This window comes from Embiotoca jacksoni, unplaced genomic scaffold (genome assembly GCF_022577435.1).
Source record: "Embiotoca jacksoni isolate LCO1_2020_lvr unplaced genomic scaffold, fEmbJac1.0.p SCAF_1, whole genome shotgun sequence".
Classification (NCBI taxonomy): Eukaryota; Metazoa; Chordata; class Actinopteri; family Embiotocidae; genus Embiotoca; species Embiotoca jacksoni.
This window is the reverse complement of record NW_027185229.1, coordinates 3,278,901-3,302,360: the sequence shown is the minus strand read 5'-3', so window position 1 is coordinate 3,302,360 and position 23,460 is coordinate 3,278,901. Positions and strand designations below refer to the sequence as shown.

General features: G+C 41.3%; 2 protein-coding genes across 2 annotated transcripts; one reads left to right on the top strand and one right to left on the bottom strand.

Moving 5' to 3' along the window:
* Nucleotides 1–2,694: 2,694 nt before the first annotated feature.
* On the top strand, nt 2,695–6,164 carry olfml3b (olfactomedin-like 3b). Its single transcript, XM_069156062.1, has 3 exons — nt 2,695–2,810; nt 3,860–4,145; nt 5,122–6,164. The coding sequence occupies exons 1-3, from the start codon at nt 2,712–2,714 to the stop codon at nt 5,904–5,906; spliced, it is 1,170 nt and encodes a 389-aa protein (XP_069012163.1). The 5' UTR covers nt 2,695–2,711; the 3' UTR covers nt 5,907–6,164.
* Nucleotides 6,165–7,119: 955 nt separating this feature from the next.
* cdk2 (cyclin dependent kinase 2) lies at nt 7,120–10,602 on the bottom strand. The gene is made up of 7 exons (XM_069156075.1): nt 10,161–10,602; nt 9,079–9,156; nt 8,846–8,966; nt 8,560–8,730; nt 7,871–7,972; nt 7,579–7,782; nt 7,120–7,224 (listed from the first exon to the last, which is right to left on the bottom strand). Exons 1-7 carry the CDS (start codon nt 10,274–10,276, stop codon nt 7,120–7,122), a joined length of 897 nt encoding a protein of 298 aa, XP_069012176.1. The 5' UTR covers nt 10,277–10,602.
* Between the last annotated feature and the right edge of the window lie 12,858 nt (nt 10,603–23,460).

Below are 23,460 nucleotides of genomic sequence, written 5' to 3'. Positions count from 1 at the left end.
AAAAGAACTGCGTTTTTTGTATGTTTTTTTAATGTGTCAGGTTTGTGCCAAGTCATGAATTAATCTTATTCTGTTATAAACTTATTATTTATTGATATTTTTTATGCCCTGGTTTGTTTTGTGTTTCAACACTTCACATTTAAAAAAAACAAAAAACTAAATCGAACATGAAATGACTCCCATTAAAATCATCTTATCTTCACACAAACAAAAACTTTCGAGCGTTGTAAACACGCCTCGAACTTCATCACCACGTTACCACGACCGTGTTGTAAATGACGAGCAGTACAGCGGACCTTTAATACTGAACAGCCGCTGTGTGCAGGTGTGGTAGGCTTTCAAATGAGCAGCATCCAAGTACAATAGGTTACTGTTGGAAGGAGGAAATTAAAGCAAAGCAGGGTAATTACCACACCTCTTGATTGTAGACGAATTTGGAAAGATGTTTGGATAAAAAGCTCTTATTATAGCTCAGAGGAGGTGTCTATACGATCTGCTCTGTTTCCAGATGAAACACACACACAGATCTTTCTGGGCTTTGAGTGACACGTTTATTTGGTAACCGTGACGTTTGTACAGAAATTAAAAACCTCTAAGTCCTCTAACTAGTATGTAATAGTAATTTAGGTGTTAGTTTAAAGGTGCACTCTGACAGTTTTAAACAGCTTTTCTAAAGTCTGAGATGAGGAACTTCTCAATTTTATTATGGGGGAAACTCTGAAACAGATTCTTGTAAATGATTCAGTGTTTTTTGTTGACACAACAAACAGATATTTCAACATCTGTTGCCAGAATTTGTCAGATTTTCTTTTAAAATCTGACGGTTCCTCAAATTATTTGAAGCACAATAGTAAATTGGCTTTTTAATCAGCAAAAGGTGAGATAAATACGTCCAAAGGCATGAATTCTGCCAAAAGTCAAGAATATCTCAATATTTTTTTTTTTTTTTTATCATTGAATGCATATTGTAAACACTGTGATGCTGCTGCATGATCTTTCTATTCCACGATTCACCATCTAAGCTTCTTATTCTGCTCAGGTTTGTTTGGAGCCACAGACAATCCAAGCTGGATGACGGCCAGCACAGGTCATCAGCCTGTCAGAGGACTACACTGCAAATAAATACGATTAAGATGTCACAACATCCAACTTTTAGGGTCGACTTTTATATCCCTTATGAAATATTTCTCGGAGAGATGAGTTCAGGGTGTAACCGACAGTGGAGAACGAACGTCAGTTTGGTCAGTGCGAGGATGAATGCCGGTGGACTGCTGACCTGCTGCGGTGGTTCTGCAAATATGAACATGCAAAGCAACTCTAATGCAGCTCATATGGAAGGTGGATAGTAATGTTTTGATTTGCAAAGTCCATTTACCACTTCAAGATGTACCGAGTGTTCTGCTGTCATGAAGGGAAACAGACTGCACTAAATTAAGAGCAAACATATGGGATTACACCTTTGAGCCCTCAATCTCAGAAAGTATTAAAAAAAAAAAATCCTTCTTTCACCATTTTTCCATGTGTCTCTACTAGATATTATGTAATACATCTAAAACAGACCAAATGTAATGAACGATGCACCTGTACATATTTAATGGTATTAATTATATCATACACAGAAGTCCTTCTGGCTTCAGTTGAGTTTTAGAGGAAAAACATTGTGAAACAAACCTTTTGGAAAATGTTTGATTAGTGACATCACATGGCTTTTTTAATGCAAGGTGGGCATATAATTGGGCTATTTGCTTCCGTCTTAACTACTAATTTTGTTACACTAAGGACATCATTCCTTAGATTAGAGATATTACAGCTGGAAAACACAGCTGACACATGTAAAATGACAATTTACTTTTATCGATATAGTTACCAAACTATACATAGTGAGGTCAAGACCATAAAGTGATCAATTTCACAGCCCTGTGCACACTTCCCTCTTTATGTTTCCTCTTTATTCATTTAGCAGCAATGTGGCATTCTTGCAAGAGACAACGTCGAATCAAAATAAAGCTCAGCCTTCGTGTTATCTAAAAACAAAAGAAGTAGTGATTGTAAAGTAAAATCTAAAACATGTAAAACAATGGAGCCTCTAATTCAAACATAACTTCGACCCAAACAGCAGCAAAGTTTGAGGATTACCTCTCAAAGTCCCCCAGCTGTACTAAAACTACACAGGAAACAAGACACACGGTCGATTCTTTGCTCATCTGTGGAACAACAAAGTCCACGAGGAGCGAATTTTGAATCAAAAAGACAAACTTTGGAAAATACTCACTAAAAAATACAATTTAAAATGTGAAATGCTGCAGAGATTAGAATACATTCATCCTGATTCAAATCCGCAGATCTCTTCCTCTTTATCCAGGAGGACAGTGTCTCTGACTCCCGACTCGCATTACACGCCCTCCTCCAGAGTAACTCGAGGTCTTTTCCTGTGTTTTAAAGGACAGAAGAGGTCCCAACCCCCTCAAAGCCAAATCTATATTTAAACACCAGGATACGTAATGTTCTGGCTTTTCAATTTGCCCACACGGTGAAAGTAAGAAATAAGAAGCCCCGTCCTGTCTGTGTGCCTCCATCTCCACCAGATGTTTCTGGCTCCTCCCAGACAGCCTCAGTAAAACATTCCAGCCCACCTCTGGGGATCTGCTGGCTCCTCCGCACTCAACTCAACATTTCACCAGAGCTGAAAGCAGACGGGGAGCTGACACAAAATGAGAGGACTTATTGTCTTGGTTACTTTGGCCTGCTTAGCCAGCGCTCAGCACCAAGCACTGATTGACTACTTGGAGCGGAGGCTGCTCGCTATCGAGGTAAGACTCCCTCTTCACCTTCCTGCCGAGCCCTGCGCTCCAGACTCCCTCTGAGGGGAAACTTCCCGGGAGACGGAGACGGCAATGGAATGCAGATGTGGGCAAATCCTGGAGAAAATGCTGGAAAATCACACAAAAAAAAAACGTATGAGGACTGTGAGCTTCTTGTCTAGGTTATGAAACTGAGAAGTTTCAGGAGTCTCAATGTGCAGACAGAAGATGATATAAATTTAAAAAAATTTAAAAAAAAAACTGGCAAAAATTATATCATGAAAAAGAAAATCTGTTAGGTTAGGTTAGGTAGTTACTTTATTAATCCCCGAGGGGACATTTTTTTTCTGTTGAGAAGACTTGTAATGTGCTGCCATCACAAAATGATGTACTTCATTGGGATATTTTGCAAATCTCTCAGAAAGAATCTTGTTTCCAGTGTGAAAATGTTTGTGATGGATAAAAATAAATGTCAGAGTAAAATACCAGAACAAACGTTCATTTATTACTTTAATAATGTGGGGTATTTTCATATTATAAACTACACCATAAAAGGTGGTACTTTCTTTCTCATCAAATCTATCATCTAAGACAGTTTATTTAAACTAAACTCCCCAAAAATAAGGATTCGTCCACCTCCTCCTGCCTCTGCATTGTTCAGATGTTGGCTGATCACCTGTAGGAGAGATCTCTTTTCATTTCCTCCCTCTGCGGTGAGGTCAAAGGTCAGGCTCTGCTCCAAAGCAGCAGCAGCAGCGATGGCAGGCCGAGCCGGTACGACTCAGCATTTTGCTGAAAGACACTTGAGACCGGGTGGATTCTTGCCACGTGTGGGCCGAACCTGGTCATTTGAAGAACCAGTTTCCTCCTCATTATGGGCTTCTGCAGTGTATTTACAGAGCCTGAAAAGAACATCAAATTATGGCTTTGAGTGATTTCTAGAAATCCATTTGAGTTCACTGTGTCATCTTTCTATTATTCACCACAAACAGGGAAGACGGAGACATGTCTGATCCTCTCTGCTCGTGTTTGAACTCCTGTAACTTTATTAAAAACAGGACAGGATCTCCCTGTGGCACGAACAGACCACCCGCTACGCCTCGGAGCTGCGGGAGCTGAAGCAACAGATGGTTTCCCAGCTGGAGAACCTGGACAAAGAAAAAGAGACTCTGAGGACGAGTCTGGACGGCGTGGGGACGAGGGTGGACCGGGTCGAGCGGGAACTGGACTACCTGGAGACGCAGAACGGGGCTCAGCCGTGTGTGGACGTGGACGACAAGCTGATCGAGCAGCAGGTGACTCTGGTGAAGGAGAAGCAGAGGAGCAAATATTTAAAACTCTCAGGTGAGATATCTCTGATCTTAAACTATTTTTATTTAAATGCATACCTAAAATCTGTAGTTTATAAAGCTGTCACCATTAAATTCAAATTTCTTTGGTGTCACGGAATCTCATGATAGGATTAAAAAATAAACAATTCATTAGTACTTATTAAGGTCTCTTACCTTCTCTATGAGTCAACTCAAGGCCTTGGTTCCTACAGAGGACATGGATATTTAAAAATTATAGAAATAAAAGAACATGTCGCTCGGTGGAAGAGCGTTTAACACTGATGTTGTTTTAACATCAGACTTTGTCCGTAGATGCAACACGTGTTCGTGCGATGAAGACATCGTTGGTCAGGAGTTTTTCGTGGGATCAATTGGCGATAAGAAAATCTTTGTTTAGTCTGTGTGCACGCTGAGATTTTCTAATTCTCCTGAAACACTGTTGATTGGAATAGTTTTGCAGGTAAACCAAAGAACCGAACCGATAGATGCGAAGACCAAATGATTAGTTATTGTCCACATCGTCGACATTTCACGGCAAATGTCAAAAAGTTTGAGGGAAGTCCTTAAGATTCATTCTGTTGGAGCCAAATACAACCGAACAAAGTCCTGAGGATCCATCCTCTGGGGATCACGAACCTGTGGGTCAAATCTATTGGAAATCCACTTCATATTTGTCAGGACAGTTGCTGCGTTCAAATGACGTCACATTTACCGTGTTCCAGAGCAGAGTCCGCATCAACGGCGCCCTTTTGTGGTATTCACAAAGCAGGAACTCCATTTTCTAAAAGCCTCCAGTTCAGGAGTTGTGACGAGTTTACTGACGTTTACAGAAATGTCAGAGGTCACGGAAGCTAAAATAATATAATAAATTGTCTTCATGACTTGGATGATAGCGTACGTGTAGACACAGAGATTAAAATGATATAAGCACACAGACGGCGTGAAAGTGTTTGAGATTTGTTGTCTTATGAAGCGCTCTGATCTTCCAGACTGCAGCGACATGATCTCCAGTATAAAAGCCATGAAGATCCTGAAGCGAGTCGGCGGACCGAAGGGCATGTGGACCAAAGACACGAGCAAGGCCTCCGGGAAGGTCTTCGTCTTTAACGGGACGGACGAAGACACCATCCTGGAGTTCCCCTCCGTGCAGGACTTCACCCGCTCGCCGGGCACGTCGCTGTCCACCGGCCTGAAGCTGCCGTCGGCCTGGAAGGGAACGGGACACGTGGTCTACGACAACCACGCCTACTACATCAACCAAGTCCAGGAGATATCGGTGGCCAAGTACGACATGAAGAATAACTCTATGACGGACAGCGCGGTGTTCCCGGTGCAGGACCACCTCCCCGTGTACGGCCTGAACCCCGACACGCCGATAGACCTGGCCGTGGACGAGGAAGGCCTGTGGGCCATTTACGCCACGCGGCAGAACGAGCGGCACATCTCTGTGGCTAAAATGGACCCCAAGGCGCTGGACATCGAGCAGATGTGGGACACGAACTGTCCACGAGAGAACGCGGAGGGGGCTTTCGTCATCTGCGGCACTCTGTACGTGGTGTACAACACCAAGCAGCCCGGCCGCTCACGGATACAGTGCGTGTTCGACGTCAACGGCATGGTGACCAACGAAGACGCGCCGCTGGTTTACTTTCCCAAACGCTACGGCTCTCACTCCAGCCTGAAGTACAATCCGCACGAGCAGCTGCTCTACGCCTGGGACGACGGCTACCAGATCCTCTACAAGCTCATCATGAAAAAGAAACTCGAAATTTGAGTTCCTTCACACCGAACCATACCGGTGTTGTGCAACGTTTCAGCTCCTGTGAATTATTTTCAATGCCTACGTCAGACTTATCGACGGTAGTTTCTGTTAGGTATCTGTTAACATTTAAATCATATCACAGCCGGTGATGACAGACATTTATTGTATTCTGAATTTGGGTATTTTTTTGTATTTTTTTTTATGACAAAAGAGAAAATAGTAGCCGGGGTTATTAATATCCACAACCCTGTTTAAAAGCCAAACTCCAGAGAAAAATAGAAAACAGTAAGGCCTGGTATTTGTCTCAAAGTATTTGGCACAGTAGAAACGTTTGGCTCAAATTTACCAAGTGTGAAACTCTTCTGACCCTTCAAAATAAAAGTCTGTACAGCAGACTTGAGACCAAAACAACTGTTAAAGTTATAACATATGCACACAACCAGTTACAAATAGTTAAACAAGTTTATTTTTTGAACTGTAAATAAACCATATCTATAAAAACAGTTACTCAAGTTTGGATAAAATCTAAAGTGAGAATGATGCAACAGCACATTCAATTCTGTAAAATCTGACTTACAACATTGGACATTTGTACACCAGAAAAAAAAAAAAATCCTCCCAGAAAAACTGAACGCCCAATAAACATTTTAAGCAAACAAAGGTGCAGTTTTAAAAATCACTTCAGGATACCTGGATCCAAATGTTGAATATATAAATTCAAAAAAATAAAAAATATTGACCTAGAAGAGCACGTTGTTATCTCACCTTCCTTTACCACAAACAGTTTTACATCAGCTGATGTGTGCTGCGTGTTGAGCATGCCGTTTTGTCCTTTGCACTATCCCTCAGACTCATTCAATCATCAATTTGGTCATCTCTAAAGCCTAAACATCCTTTGAATTGTGAAATCTAATGGAATGTAACTCTAAATTTGTCTCTCCCAATCACAAAAAACCCATTTACATCAAATATGGCAGGTTGCGCATAAAGATGTAAAGTAATCATCATCATCAGAACTATTTGAACATCGCAGCTGAAAAAAAACAGCAAAGCTCACGGGACATGTGGCTTCTTCACGGCTGGTTTTAAGTACTGAAAAATCCAACGCACCCTGAAGTGTTCCTCCTTTTCTGTCCACTCCGGTCGTGGACCTGAAGTGAGGCGAGAGGGTCCTTATTGCTTTTATATCATTGGCATTAAAGCAGCCTGATAATTAACGCATAAATCAGAGTCTCAGATGAGGGAGCGGCATGGTGACGTCACGGAAGAATCGATGAACCAGCGCGTTTTTGGCTGACAGCCTTTTGTTGGGATCATAATTCAGCAGTTCCTGCAAGACACAACAACAGAGGCAGTCAATCAATATATCCATGAACATCTGGTCACTACTTCAGTGGAAAATCTATTCCACTCCTATGAACGTCTGATTGTTTTCTAATGAGTGAGAGCAGAAGTTTGCCAGGAAAAAAATAAATAAATAAGAATTTGCATTGGAATCCATGAAAGATTTCCTGGATCAACGGGAAAACGAAAACACTTCTTCCTCGTCAAATCTTTCTAAATCTGTCGACTAGTTTGTGAAGACTTTCTGCTCCCCGGCACACAATAAAACAGGACGAGCAGACGTGACAGAGCGCACACGTAAATACAATAGATGCGTTTAACAATCAGAAATGTCCCTCACTCCGAGCAGCTCTCTCCCGTCCTCGTCGAGAAGAGGCACCACTTTGGATAAATCCTGCCGAGCCCACTTGGGGAAGGACGGCTTGTAGTCGGGCATCGAGGTGACTCCGGGCCAGGCGGTCTCGTCGGGCGTTCCCAAAGTGCGAAAGATGCGGAATAACTGATCGATCTCCGAGTCGCCGGGGAATAAAGCCCTCCTGGTGATCTGCGGACGGAAAGGTACAAACGCCGGTTAGACGTCGATGCGTCTTGACGCGTAAACGCACCGCCGACGTTTTGTGAGACGGCCTCACCATTTCAGCAAAGATGCACCCCAGACTCCAGATGTCAACAGCTGTGGAGTAGTATTTACAGCCCAGGAGGATTTCCGGTGCTCGGTACCAAAGTGTTACCACCTGATGGAAATCACAGCGTGGTGAGGAAATACAGTTTCTCCGACAGAAATAAATCAAGGCAGAATATCCAAACAAATGTGAAACAGCTCTGACATTCACATGCAAATGATTTCTGTCTATTTTGTCTGAATTTGAAGTGTCATGAACCTCCGTTGCTGTGACCGGAGCAAATTTTTATTTTATAAATAAAATTCTCTCTTTCCGTGCATTTCATGTCACTGGTGGAGTATAATCCTCATCATGGTTTAGTGAATACTGAATGAGCTCTTTGTTGGCTGTGATGTTTGGCGATGAAAGTAAATTCATCAATGACGTCCATCAGGAGACAATTCTCCACTCGTGTCCAAATGTCTGCCGTCAGAAAGGTCCATTATACCGTAGCAGAACGAGATGACATCATTAATCGGGGCGCCGGTCAGACGTCATGTGGTGGAAAATGAAGTGGAAATATTGACGTAAATATGACGTCTCTCGGTTTCAGAAAGCTGTTTTTATACAGATTAATGGAAATATTTCTGCCGATTACGCAGAATGATTTTTGATCAGAGAGCATCTTGCGTGCGATGTAACTCTGGTGCACTCCGTACTTCGTGCGTGTACGTGCGGACCGGTACTCCGAAGGCTCTCGCCAAACCGAAGTCGGCCAGCTTGATCTCGCCCTGGGCGTTGATGAGGAGGTTCTGGGGCTTCAGGTCTCGATGAAGGACTCTGTGAGAGTGGCAGAAGGCCAGACCCTGCAGCAACTGGAAAAGATAACTCTGCAACAAAAAAACAACAACAACATATGAACCCGAGGTAAGTCATCCAGAGGACATTTAATCCCTGAAGATATTAAAGACGGGTCTGTTTTCCAACAGACGACGAGGCGATTACCTTCACCAGAGGCAGCGGGATGCCGGCGACCGAGGAGGAGTCCATGAACTTTTTAAGATCCTGATGCAGGAACTCGAACACAAGGTAGAGTTTGTTCTCGGTGTGGATGACGTCCCGCAACCTGAAACACGTTCACGGGAAGGTTGGCTCCAAAAAAAAACATGCATAAAAACCAGCGAGACGAGAATCGAGCCGACAGGATTTCAGGCGACGCTGTGACGTCGGGTACTTACTTGACAATATTCGGGTGACTGAGTTCTTTGAGAAGTGAAATCTCTCTGATGGCTGTGCTTGGGACGCCCTCCGTTTCCCTGAAATACACAACAACAACAACAAAAGATCTTTCACTCATTCCAGGTTATAATAACATCATTTTCACTTTTGTTGGTATTTACATCATCTGGGTTACATGTCCAGTAATAAAATGAGGTTTCCTGCACTAACACTGGATTCGGTGACTCTCTGATGCCACCTGCTGAAGCCCTGGAAATATTTGATAATTGGCACAACTCCAAATAAATGAGTAAACTTTGTAAATATGCATATGTAACGGTTCCCACCCTTTTTGTTTCGTGACCGCTAATCACAAATATTCTAGACATAAAGTTGTGAGCAGTTTAAGCAAAGTTGAGTTTAGTTCAATCTAAACGAAAAAAAATAAATCTAAACTTGCAGAAAAATCCGATTTTTTTTTTTTTTTAATATCGTGACGTCTCAGATTTATTTCAGGTTTGGGACGCCTACCATCGCTTCTGTGTTCATTTATATTACACAAGAGTTAGATTAATGTCTGTATATGAAGCACTTCATCTCCGATATGAACTTCAAGTCCAGCTGCGGCTTCAAGAAAACATTGAGTCACGTTATTATTGTCAGTGCGGTTGTAGGAAGTTAACTGGTGAGTCAAATTATTCCGATAATCAATCGATTGTTTTGAGTAATTTTTGATGACATTTTTTATTTTATTTCTCTGATTCCAGCTTCTTGAATGTAAATATTTCCGGGTGTTGATGATAAATGTATTTCGGTTGTGGACTGTGACGAGACATTTTAAGCTGCACTTTGGGAAACACCGGTTGACATGTTTTACTTTTGACCATTTTCTGTTGTTTTAAAACCCAAACAGGGAATCTATTTATCCGGAGAACAACCAGCGGAGTGAAACGTCTCCCTGTCACGCCCTGATGGGCCACGAGGACGCAACAGTTTTATAACCTCTGAAGCACCGTGTCCCTCCCGTGTCCTCCCGTGTCCCTCCCGTGTCCCCCCCGGTGGTACCCAGGTGATAACCGAGCACACCGGGGTGGTAACTTACGTGTCCAGTCGGATTTTCTTCAGAGCGACGGTTTCTCCGGTCACCTTGTTCTTGGCTTTGTAAACCACCCCGTACGTCCCTTCTCCGATCTTCTCCACCTTCTGAAACGTGTCCATGTTCCGCGGCCGGTCCGGAGCGCGTTCAGCCGGTTAGCGCGTCTCCTCTCTTTGTGTCGGAGCTAACAACTGCTCGGCGGCTACGGCGGCGGACGTTACCGAGCAGCGCGAGCACCGACATACAACAAACGGCTGCTTCGAGCGGTCCGGACCCGCGGCGGCTTCAGGATACGGATCCCGTCGAGGACGAACTTTCTCTCAGGACCGAGGGAGGCAGCTCGACACGGGAGAGAGGCTCATTTGTCGTCCCTGGTAATAATAAATATGCGGATTGGCGCGACAGCTTCTCCTCCTCGGTAGAAAACACCGAACTCACATAACAGCATTTCCCGCGTTGTGCCGGGGAGCGTTCGCTTTTTCATCCAGGACACACCGAATAGCGGACGTGGGTGGAGTTTTAAAGTTTTTGCGGTTGCTCCTCCCGCAGCGTCCTCCGTGGAAACTGTTGTGTGTGACACTGACGTCGGCGAGTAAGTAAAATACTTTTTAGATTCGCTGCCGGTTCAGTTTAAATTCTTCGTTTTCTTGCAGATGTTTGGAGGGCGGGAGATGAAGTCATGCGACGCCGGGGTAAGAAAGAGCAACCAACGAACGAACCCCACAGGTCACATGGTCAGACGGTGATGACGTTTAACGTCATTAACGTCAATTGGAGAATTGTTTTTGTTTGTTTCATCTTATCTTAACTCCATTGAATTGAGGAGATTTTCATTGTATTTCCAGATGATTTTTAAAGTTTATTCTGATAACATACTGATTGTATATCTCTGTTCTAGTCTGCTGTATAAACATTGGACTGATTTATTTATTAAAGTATTTTACATAATGTAAAACCTTCTGGTAAGTGGGATGGGAATTCTTAAAATTACATCTGTACAGATGTGGAGTCCTGCAGTTTCAATATCTAACATATAAAAAAGAAAAGAAAACTATTGTCTTGTATTTCTTTCCTCTGTATTTTTTATTTTTACTTATTAATGTATTCAGTTTATTCATGCAGTTTGAGAGGGACAGGTCTGGTCAATGGATTCATTTACAGCAGCAAAGGTTCATTTAAGTTTGCAGCTTGCCTTTATTGCATTTTAATCTGCTCTCCTGTCATTACAAAAAAATGGAGACAGACCGATAACATTTTATTAAATCTGAATCAGATGTAACTGGATTTGAGTCTTTCTGTGACTTCCTGTACTTCCTTCACTGCAGCTTTCTGACACCTGCTCTGGTCCACTTTCCAGGCAACATTTGAATCACAGTTTTTGGACCGTTGAAACATTTTCTGGGTGCTCATAGTGCAATACATGTCAGTGTGAAAGCATTATGTACAATAAGTACAAGAATGCATTTGGGTAAAAAAAAAAAAAAAAAAAAAAAAAAAATCCAAAGCAAAGAAAACTGCCATCTTGTTGTCGTTCATTTTGGGTATTCTGCATTTTAATACATCTATTTGCAAAGATTTGTGGTGTGTTTTCCACTAACTCAACAAAAAAAAAGTTTTTTGTTTTTTTTACCATTCATAAGAAATGTGCTCTCATCTCTTACTCGTATGAAGGTTGACATCCTCCACAAGTCAAAGTATTTCAGAAGAAGGCCTACCAGCACTGATTTTACTGGTATCATCAAATTTAAATCGATTGCATGTAGTTTCTGTGACAAAAGTGAACACGTGTGTTTTGAATGATAAAATGTTTGCATGAACTGAACCTCAATACTGTACACAAGAACAAAAGCCTTTCTTAAGTGGCCCTCTTCACCATTTAGCTACAGTTATATGTATAGCAAGCTACTAACTATTGAAATAAACGCATCCAATGTAACAAAACCAACTATTCTGTCTACTGCTAAATGTAAAGAGGCTCTTTGAATATCATTTAGGACTGAAACAGTTGTCCAACAGCCAATAAGAACATAAAATTAAGACTGCAACCAGTGATATGTGGGCCCTCACGTTGGGGATCCAGCGGGTCGACATGCTATATGACTTTTTTATCACTGACATGCATGCCTCAAGTTGGGATTGAACCCTGTTACTTCTCACTATGAGGAAACTGCTCTACTGGTTACAGCATGTTGTCCCAAATATGAAAAAAGAGTCATACCATGACATTCAAATGTATTAATGGGATGTTTGTGGTAGTTCGGACAGAAATCCAAGAAGATTTAAAGACACCCTCTAGTTTTAGGATTTTGTTTTGTTGTTGACCTTTAGTTTGGTATTAGTGTGAATGCAATGCAAACCCAAACGTATGTGGCTTACCCTTAGAGGGAATCGCCTTAGGGGGACTTGTGCTCCATGAACCATGAACAATGTGTATTACCTTTGAGCGGTGCTCAAACTGGTGTTTTAATGAAGTCATTTCCAGCTCTGAAGCGTAGTCGTAGACTGCTCGACTATCTTCGGCACCGGAGGATATGATGCGGCAGGAGAAAGTGTTTCATGGAGTTCACTCAGAGCTTTCAGCGACTCAACCGACAGTCTGGTTAACTCAACCGGTAAAAGATTCTACTTCACCAAGGTTGATATTAATGGTTCAGATTCCACCCTGGCCTGCTGATGGAGATTCAACAAGTGAAGTTGAAACGCTTGGAGAAATTGAAAACGTTTTGCAGACACTACACATTACAGGAAGATATTTAATATCACTGCAGACCCCCTTGAAAACACGTATATCTACTATCCAAAGAATGTCTGCGGCAATTCTGGTCGCATTTGAATGAATATTTGTGGATGGTGGAGTTATAGGTTACAGTGAGCTAAAGATTTGTCACAATGCAGAGCTTATCCTGGGAAGATTGGTGGTGCAGTGGTTAGTGCTGGTGCCTCTTAGCCAAAAGGTTTCGTGTTCAAGCCGGACGGAGAGTGTCATCGAGTAAGTAAGTTAATTTTGCTCTTAAAATACTGTTTTATTTAGCAGTTTTTTTTTTTGACAGGGAAGTTTTAATTCTTTCTCCTGTAAGTGTTTAGCTCACAGTGCTTCTGTCTATTACCAGGTGTGAGACTTGAGACGGCCCAACGGCGGACACGTGCTCAGCTGGATGGACTTTGCGAGCACCGGGTTGACAAAACTCACTCAAAAAGGTCAGTTAAAGTCTGTAATTTAACTTATTTGTGACTTGAGTGTAACATTTGTGGCAATGGAGAGTTTAATTGCTGTCAAGTGTGTTGGTCTGCGTTCAGGCTCGCTGTCTTGTTGCTGGTGGGAAGCGGAAGTTGGCTTCCCATTCACCACTTCAAGGGAAATTGCATTGCTGAGCTCAACATACTGAGTTTTTTGGCACCTTTTTTTTTTTTTGTTAATGCTGTGAATAACTGTTGAGCAATTTAAGTTGCGCAATAATATTGTTTATTTAAGCCTCAAATTGTCCTGTTAAACCTTTCCTGCCTTTCCTGTAACTGCCCAAGTTCAACCGCTCACTGCTTCATCTAATGTCAGTGTTCTTACTTTTTCTGAAAAGAACCATAATTAACCCTTAATTATGCTTGTCCTGTATTTATGAAAACCTCTGTATGAAAAGTATTTTGTGAATGCTTTGTTCACAACTTACCTGTCCACCACCACCATATCAGACCTTCTTTGCCTGCTCACCAGTTTTGCTCATTGTCTTCCCCAGTCATGTGAACTTGCTCCTGCCTGACTGTGTATTTAAAAAAAACTTGTTTTTTTAGTTAGTCTCTGATTCTAAAAAGTGACTCTGGAAGTTTCATAAAGTGTAATACCACTGAGGGCCTCCGGCTCACCTCTCTCATTCAAAAAGACTCGCCTTTCATGAAATGCAATCTTTTTTTTCCTGCAATTCATTATGGTGTCAAAAGCTATTTTCACTCCTTCTGATCAGTGTTCTGGTGACAGAGAAGGACAATTCTTTATTATAATATTAATGATATTATTTATTGATGAGCTTCTGTAATCTACAAAAACATGATTATAACAATTATATGAACTTGACAGCACTGAATATTTCACTGCATATGGACAAGTTCAGTGAGAGAATCAGCAGTGCCAGAAACGTTTTTTTTTGTTTTTTTTTAAGCATTGGTTCTCTGTTTACCATAATTTGCTCTGCCACATTTGAATTCACTCCCCACCTGTGTGCATCAGTCCAACCACCAGTGCTGTGTGTAAATAGTAGGGCCAATTAACATTGAAGTTTTAGAAGCTACAAACTTGACTTTTTTTTTTCTTTCTCCCCCACAGGCTGCAGTCAGATCTACAAACAGCAAGTACCATTTTATTTATTTCCTGCTGTCCTTGGCTGCCGGGCCTTCTCTTGGTCGCCGTGCCAGGTCTGTCCTTTCTCATGGCCGTGTCCATGTCTATCTTTTCAACATGGCTGCCTTGCCATAGCTTTCATTTCCAAGCTTTTCTACTTGATTTTTTTTTCAGGTATATCAACAAAGGGTAAGTGTCATTTTAATTAACTGTTTACATGGCCGCTGTGCTGTGACTTCGCCTTGTGTGGGGAGCCGTGCCTCCTTCTATCTTTCCCTCTTTTTCCATCTCTCTGTCCAACATGGGCGCCGTGCCATGTCGACTGCCGTGTCGGCCGGTCCTTTTAAAAGCTTTCCAAAAAAACTTCCGCTACTTAAAATAAAATTCAGCTCGCTTCACTGCAATCAGCAAATTATATTTACACAAGTCAGCTTTCCTCAAACGACTGTAAAACTTACTTAAATTGTAGTTTATGTAGTGCTATTCAAAATACTCAGACGCTTAATTTATTTAATGAAAAAATAATGCTAAATAAACCAATCAAACCTCCATTAGCACCGGCAGCAAACCCAAATACCACTCGCCCACTCACCACACTAGTTTACCATCGACCACGATGCCGAGGTCACATGACTCCAAACCGTCAATCATAGACGGCCCAACCAGAGGGAGGCAACTCTTCAGGTATCACTACACACAGTAAGTGTAATTTTCTCTAATCTAGTTTCTTTCTTGGTCACTGACTGTCTGTTACTCTTTGGTTTTAGGTGTTTTCATCCCTCTCCCACCAGCTGTCCCATCAGCTGGTCGTCTTTCCTGCATTGAAGGTGTTTACCTGACAACAATCTATTGTCTCTGTACCTCTCATCCTTTTCTCTCCAAGAACTCCACCATGGTGACCTTTTCTGTCTGTCTAATCTGCTTTCAACACTATTGGTGCAAACTTTTATTTCTTTAAGGTTTTTGTGTTTATTCTCCTTCACAAATCCCATTTCTGGAGCATCAGAGGTGGCGAGAGAGGGAACACGTCTCCTTCTACTCTTTAGTTATATAGTTTCAGGACGCACCAGCTAAGCTATCACTAGACTTCATCTGGGGTGGGTTCCTGCATGAAGATGGCGGCTGGAGTGGATTTAGCGGTTCACCAGGCCTCCGGAGGAACTGATGTGGAAGTGCAGCGCAGAAGTAGAGTCCTGGAAAGCTGTAACAAAGAACGACGCTGTGCTTTGACCCAGTGATGTCTGAAAGGTAACATGCTATTTTCTTTCTTCAATAGGGTGGCGTAATGGTGTCCTGAGTAGACGATAAATTAAAACCCCTTCTTTGTGTTTAAGTCCAAACTTCTTTGTGACGCAGTGATCTCTAAGATAACATACTATTTTTTTAAATGTAAAGATATAGAAGTTTCTTTGTTAATCTAAGCTTCTTTGCTTTTGTAGATGGTCCGGCTGTGGTGAGCTGTTGGCTCTCCTCACATTTAATAAAGAAACCAAAGATGGCGACCTTCCAGAATGTCCAACAAAAACTGCACGCTGCCACTAAAAAGACTTCAAAAAGAAAGACTGGGGTCCGTATCAGAGATGCTGAACGAAGGACCTGCTGAAGAGCTCCAACTGGACTCAAACGTCGTATCTTGATGCGTAAGTATCTTGTGTTACATGTCGGTTTTCATTAGTGACCAGCATTTAGCGGTGGTTAGAGTTGTGGGCCGCTGCTGAATTAATGATGATGAACAAATATGATTAACTGTATTGATTTCTATTACTGTAAGGCCCTTCAGATTGAATCATCCATCATGTGTTTGGCAGTCACTCCTGGACTGTTGGGCTCGATGCCATCTGGAGGACTTGAGCCATGAAGAATTCACTCAGGAAACATCACGGCCTTCTGAATATACTTCACAACACGCAGTGGTTAAACGATGTCTGCAAACACTTAACTTGCAGGTAAATTTTTTTTTTTTAATGTAAAACCCTAAAAATGGTAAATAAATGCACAAATATGTTTGAAGTCTTCATAGATTCTCTGATTCGGAGGTATTCAGGAACCACATTCAGATGTACGTCAGCTAACGCTGTGTTTTCTCAACACCAGAAGATGAAGCCACAGTTCTGCTTTCCTTCCTACTCGACTACAACTTTCACCTGAACGGACAGCTGTCACTCTCTCAATACGTGAGTTTTTAAAGCCACACAAGCATATTCATGTTCAATTCCTAAGAACTTTTTTTTTTTGACAGCAATGCATGTTGTTTTTCTGTCTATTGGACAGCTGTTTCACATTGCGAGGCCTCTACGTACCTGTAAGCTGGCACGACTCCCAAAATATATTAATACCTCAGGAAACAGCTGGTCAGGATTGTGGCCCTGCATCGCTCAGGACTCTTTCCCCAGAAGACCCGGCAAGGTTTGGACCGCTTCCACCAACTAAATTACGTTTCAAGAATCAATGAAAAGCTGTTGGTATGTAGTTCATAAAATCTTGTACATATGTAATTGGAAGATATTAATGTACAGAGATTATACGATTGAAACAAATACTGTTAAATGTTTTAATTTTTGCCTGGTTTTGAAGGGGCAGGTCAGACTGATGGAAGAGTCCTCTGCCTCCTTTCCTCAGGACTTCTTCATCATCATAATCATCAGCTTGTGACTGAACAGAACTGTTCCCTGTGAAGAGCAACCTTCCCAAACACCTTCATTATGCCCCGCACACACACTTAACAAGAACAACCATATTGTACTAATTTTACGAATTTGACCTCCTGAAACTTTCAGTGCTGGTGAACAGGAGACCAGAGACCAGTTAGAAGTAGTTAATTCTATCATTGAGCAGAATTTATTCTAGATTATTGATAATCTTCCAAAGCGAGAGTTGTGCTGTTCAGTTTATCACCACCCAGATTTTAACAGAATCTTTGTTTATTTTACCTCATCAGTCATTAGCTGTTGAGGTAAATCCTGTCTTGTCTTTCTCTGCAGAGTTGAATTCCAGTGCAAGCAGGCGTGGCGTGTTAGTTTTGCTATTTTGGTAGGCCTCCCAGCAGGGGATGTTATTCCACCCCTGCAAAGTGTTGTCTTTAATATCCAGTAGTGTCAACCGTTGACAGGATTCACTGACTCAGCAATATGTTGGGCCGTTGCAACGTCAGATGGCTTGGGGGTCAGGCTGGAGACGGGAGGGTTCGACTGCAGGATACCAGGCTGTAATGTGTTTAGGTTCTTGCACTGGAGTAAGCTTGGCAGAGAGATGACTGCTTAAATCAAATAAAAAGAAGCTATTGGACATACAGCTCAGGTACTTGTTTGCCATCTAGTGGTGATGAAGTGAACAGCAGTGATGACTGTGAACCTAATTGAAAAGCCTATTAGGTTGTTTTGGTTGACTAGTTGGACACAAAAGCCATTTATATCATCACAAGACTTAATCTGGGATGTCATGGATGAAGATGATGACTGCAGCAGATTCATGGCCACCAGAGGACGTGATGTGAGATGCTGGAAGTTGGATCCCAGATGGCTGTAAAGAAGATGAAGCTGTGCCTTGATGACTATGCCGCTGACGCAGTGACAAAGATGGTGATATTTCAGTGTCCAAAGAAACTACACTATTCAGCTAAAAAGGCCTCAGACAGAAGGAAGACCAGGTTCAATACTGGTCTGTTTTTTCTGGAGATGGAGACTCCTTTGACCTGCTGAAGAGCTCCAACTTCGCTCACAAATGACTTCCAAGTAATCTGTAAGTAACTTGAAGGGTAGACAATGTTGCATGTCTGTTTTAATTAATAATCAGCAGGTGGTGGTCAACTGCAGAGGGAAGGAAACTTTTGACAAACAGAACACATATTGAGTTCTAATGGTGTAAAGCCTTTCAGATTGGATTTATCCACCTTGTGTTTGACAGTCACACCTGAGCTGTTGGAGTCGAGGTTGTCTGGAGCCACAAGGAGTTCACCCAGGAAACCTCCTGACGCAACAAGGCTGTCCTGAATGTGCTTTAGCGCATGTGGTGGCTGAAGGATGTGAGCAAACTTGACCTTCAGGTAATTTTGGTTTTATTCATGAGAAAGACCTCAACATTGGGAAATGAATACACTGAAAATGTTTTGTCATAGATCTTCGGCTGACCTCGAGGCATTTAGGAACAAAATTCAGATGTAAGCCAAACACTTTTGCCCAAAATGAAGGCCCAGCGCCACGAAGGCCCATCCATCCTCTACGCCACCATCTTCACAGCTTGCCAAGAAACAACTCGGCTGAAATAAAGGTATGTAATTTATTAAACTGTGTAAATTGGAGGACGATTAAATAATAGGACAGAATGCAAAATGAGTGTCTGCCACCAGCTCTCCTGCCCCTTCAAAAACAGACTTCTGCCTCCTCATCTCACAACGTCTTCATCAGCAGCTGATGTCACATCTCTTCACCTCCCACTGTTGAAAAGACTGTCGTGCTTAATGCAGATGTTCAGGGTCTTAACAAGGACTAAGATACTAATTGTATCATTTCAAATGCTAAAACTGTCAATTCATGTACATCTGTGCTTGTAAGCATGCTGGATTTATAGATTAATATTAATCCTTTAATCAACTTCAGTGATTGTAGTTGTTCTGCTGTCCAAATCACCACCTACATTTTTATTAATTTCTCAGCATTGTTAATTAAATATTGTGGTTATTACTGTCTGGTCTTGCTCTGCCAAGTTTGACTCAAGAGAAGACGAGTAGTTCGGGTGTGTTAGTGTTGAATTCGCATCCTTTTGTATATTGGGAGGCCTCCCAGCAGGGGGCGTTACAGCTGACCCCTGCACAGCGTTACTTCAGTGATTTAAAATTGCTGGAGATTCGTAGATGAGATGATAGATTGGCCATTTTCGTGAGGGGGGGGGGTGTCCTTGTTAGGCAGGCAGCGTTGCATTTAGTTTCTCTGAATGAAGTCAGCCTGACAGAGTTCGACTCAGACAGCTCAAATGACCACGGTAAGTTACTGAACACCCAGTTTGGGTTTATTTGCTTATTTTCTATCCCGTGGTGATGAGGACGAGCGCAACGACTATAAAAACAGTTGATAAGCTGTCAGGGTAATCGTTTACCTTCTTTTAATGTCTCCAAATGTAATGATGATTTATTCATTTAAGTGTCATCTTATTTTCTAAATAGCTTGATGTACTTTGGATTGTTTTGTTTGAATGGTGATACCTTGCCTTCCTCTCCCTGACCATATAATACTTTGACTACTGTGAAGGTGACTTTGTCACATCTTTGCATTTATATATTTAGCATTTATCTGAGTTTTTTTTTTAAATCACATTCCACTTTTTTTTCTGCAAACTTGATTTTTAAATGTAATAGGATTGATTATAAAGATGAATCTAGTGATGTCTACAACAGCTGTAATGATTTAAAAATCTTGATTGGTATTGTATGTTAAAATGTTTATCTTAAGTAAAATTATTTATAATTTAAGTTTTTTTTTCACCTGGTTCATATCTGTCATCTAAATCTTATCAACAGGTTGGGCTGATCATAGTTATGGAGAAAATGAAATACTTTGTTCTCCTGAGATGCATTGAGCTTTTATTCTACAAGTGTTTTCAAAAATTTAGACCATCTAACAAAAATAAAAATCCATTGATATTATTTGATCATACAATCACACTTTTAAAGTCTCTAAAGTTGTTTTCCAAATTTGAATGATACATTTAAAGGACATAGATGGAAGCATTTTGTACAATTTTTGTGAGTAAATCATCTGTTGTGAAATTAAAGCAGTATTTTATTTTATTTTTACTGTGGGGAGAGGAGAGAAAAGACCAGCACCCTCTAGTGGCAGCAAGTCCAACTAATCACACCCTGGTCTGGAGAGAATTCTTAATTTTCTCCCTTTATTTCCCTTTTGCGCCAAAGTAAACTTTTCTTTGACATTTTTCACATTTTGATTTGGAAAAACTGATGTATTTAAAAACATTAATGAAGGCATTGTTGCAGCAATTATCATACACCCCAGGGATTAACAACTTCATAAGATGCACCTGTATTTGGCAAGTTAATATAATGTCTGTTTAACTGTAGCATGACTAGTTTGGTCTTTTTTTTAAATTTATTTATTTTTCTCTGAACCTGTAATAAACTGGCAAAATAACTTTTCAGCAAATTGTATTTCAAGTGGTTTAAGACAACACTCAACCTCTGCACTTACCCTTGGATGGTTTATAATATGTACTCCTTGATAGAGACTTCAGGATAATTGTTGGTAACCAACTCTGTTGGTAACTTCAGAGAGGGCGTTCCTGTTGGCTGAGCTTCAGTCGCTGCTACCTCGGTGCCGAGAGGGCCGGGCAGCGTTGGACGTTGTGCTTCGGTTGGGCCTTTGTGGCTGACGACCAGTCAGCACTTCTGCAGACCCTCAACAATGGAGGAGACTTGAGGAGAGCACGGCGGCCCACCCAGAATCGGGCGGCCATGCAGGCAGCCGTTGGGTTGCATGTTCGTACCAAGCGCCCGCTTGTCCGGTGGTCGGGGTTTAGAGAAAGGGTAAAGGGTTGGGATGTAGTTTCAAATTTAGTTTTTTGCTTTTCCCAACAGACCTGCCTACTCCACCTTTAAGTATTCTCTACTATGGAGTTTGGTGATGACAGGAAACTTTCAGCAGGGCGGTTACTCAGCTTGGATGAGGGAAAACACCTCTGTGGTCTGACCATAAATAAATGCAGGATGTAGCGGTGCCACAGAGGATATTTTGACTTTGCACATTAGCAAAAGAACGTGTGAATAGTAATATGTCTTGACCGAGCAGCAACCAACAGCGACGTCACCCGTTAGTTTGTGAACGGCTGATATGACGCCTCGAGTTTGGATTTTGGCCGGCGCCGTCTTGCTAGTTTGGAGCAGGAAGTGACCATATTTGGACGAGCTGGGGAGGAGTTAGATCTGACTGCACCTTTAGACCTGTCAATCAAACAGACATGCCCCCAAAAATATGTTTTTTAAGTTTATTTTCAGATGGATCTCCAGAAAACTAATGAGTGATTTTAGCTAACAACACCGAGATAACTTGTGGAACATTTTTTTTTTATAGACTTTGTATTCCATGAGAGAAGTTGAATGGGAGTCTATGGAGCCGGAGGCTTTTTGGAGCCGACCTAGTGGTCCTCGGTGGTATTGCACCTTAAAGCACTTCCGCATCGGCCTTATTTTTTAGACTTGGACGCTAAGAACACTTTTATATAGAGTGTGTGTGGTCCTGATATAGAGGCTCACTGTGACGCTTGAGGACAATACAGTCATCGTTGATGTCAACAGGCAAATATGTGCTTTTTCCAACATGACAAGAACGTTTGTCTTCTTTAAAAAAAAAAAAAAAAAGTTTTTATTGATCTGAAATATGAAGCAGGATTGTCTAAGTCATTACATTTCCTCTGCTGCATGAAGAAACAGTCTGGTTTCCAGACATAGAAAGCATTCATACCAACACTGCACATGATCAAAGGCCGGAGGCTTGACACATCTCCACCCTGCAGATTTATGTGAAGTGACATCTCATGGCACCACAGTTATTTCTCATTTCATGGATTTTATAAAGGCACAAGTGTTGTCTAAAGTTTATTTCTAATAGCTAAATGGCTCATCCTAAAGTGTTGGTTTCATAAATTTTGAAATAATCCATCTGGACATTGTTAATTAAGAAGCATGTTTCCTGTCAGCGGATCTACTTTTTCCTAAATCATTACTCTGACATTGTGATATGATTTTGTTTCATAAAACTCAGTTAGTTCCCATCAAGCAATCAATCAGTGAGTCGTCTTGGCATAGGTACAGCAGATTAGGCAGTTTGATGGTTTTTCATACTCTGGATTTTTTTTCACCGCTGGACGAGTATAATTCTGTTTTACATCTGCAGAAGTGTTCGTACTGTAAGCTCCCTGTTTCATGGTGCGAATTAGGCCAATCTTTTGTTCCATTTTTTTTATGTTTTACAAATTACTGAACGGAATGAATTAGGATCAGTTTGTTTAAGCCTTGTGAATCCACTGAAGGGGGTTTGCTGCTTTATTCTGTCTTGTCTGGTCTTATATTGACTTTTAAATAACAGATGGCCTCATTGATCTGGCATTTGGTCAATTCTAAATGACCTTTCATTACTTTTTTACTGGCAGTTTCAGCTGCAAAAAAAAAAATCAAATTGTGTCATGCTTTGTTTTCAAAATCAGTAATAATCCAACTTGAACTTTTTGTGTAGAAAATTCCTGAGATGAAGTCCTGATGTTACATTACATTAAGAAATATATCTTTAGCATATTTCCCATGATATCCCATTTAAATCCATTGGTAATTCCAGATATTCCTGAATCCCAGAAACGGCTTCAAGATAATGAAAAGTGGAGATTAATGAGGAAAGAAGCGAACGGTTGACTATTTGTGGTATGTTAAGTCAGGTGCTCTCTGGGAGGATTTATTTCCTCCTGAACTGTGTTGTGAGCACATGAGGGGTCACATGTAGTGCAGCCTGAACAGTCTGACGGGCATGAGACAACGGGAAACCAATCACTGAGGAGAGAGAAGAGAACGACTCTGTCTTCAGAGTCCAGATCTGTTATCTAATTATTAATGAATCAAAATATTAATTTTATTTTTTATATTTTTCAAACTGTATAAATAATGAAAGAAAAAATGCTTTTTTTAACTCAACTTTTTTGTAAAAACTTTTCCCATTCAAGTAAAATGTCAATTTCCACATTTAAAAAAAAAATTAGGAGTACCTTAACTTGAAATGGTTCCTTACTAACTATTAACTACTACTACTAACTTTAATGTTGTAAAGTATCACAAACAGGTCTGAGTCTATGACTGCAGGATCTCTTACCTGTTATAACATTACAAAATAAAACATTGCTTCTCTGCTCCAGCTTTATACAAGTTTCACTGTTGCACATCAGAATAACAAATAATAAATTGCAATATATGAGTGATATCTAATT

Excerpts from the sequence above, each read along its gene's own strand:
- olfml3b (XM_069156062.1), top strand. The coding sequence starts at position 2,712 with ATGAGAGGACTTATTGTCTTGGTTACTTTGGCCTGCTTAGCCAGCGCT. Across the intron at positions 2,811-3,859 it reads GGAGGCTGCTCGCTATCGAG|GACAGGATCTCCCTGTGGCA; the intron begins GTAAGACTCCCT and ends TATTAAAAACAG. Across the intron at positions 4,146-5,121 it reads CAAATATTTAAAACTCTCAG|ACTGCAGCGACATGATCTCC; the intron begins GTGAGATATCTC and ends CTGATCTTCCAG.
- cdk2 (XM_069156075.1), bottom strand. The coding sequence starts at position 10,276 with ATGGACACGTTTCAGAAGGTGGAGAAGATCGGAGAAGGGACGTACGGG. Across the intron at positions 8,731-8,845 it reads TCCCGCTGCCTCTGGTGAAG|AGTTATCTTTTCCAGTTGCT; the intron begins GTAATCGCCTCG and ends TTTTTGTTGCAG. Across the intron at positions 7,225-7,578 it reads ACGGGAGAGAGCTGCTCGGA|GAACTGCTGAATTATGATCC; the intron begins GTGAGGGACATT and ends TGTGTCTTGCAG.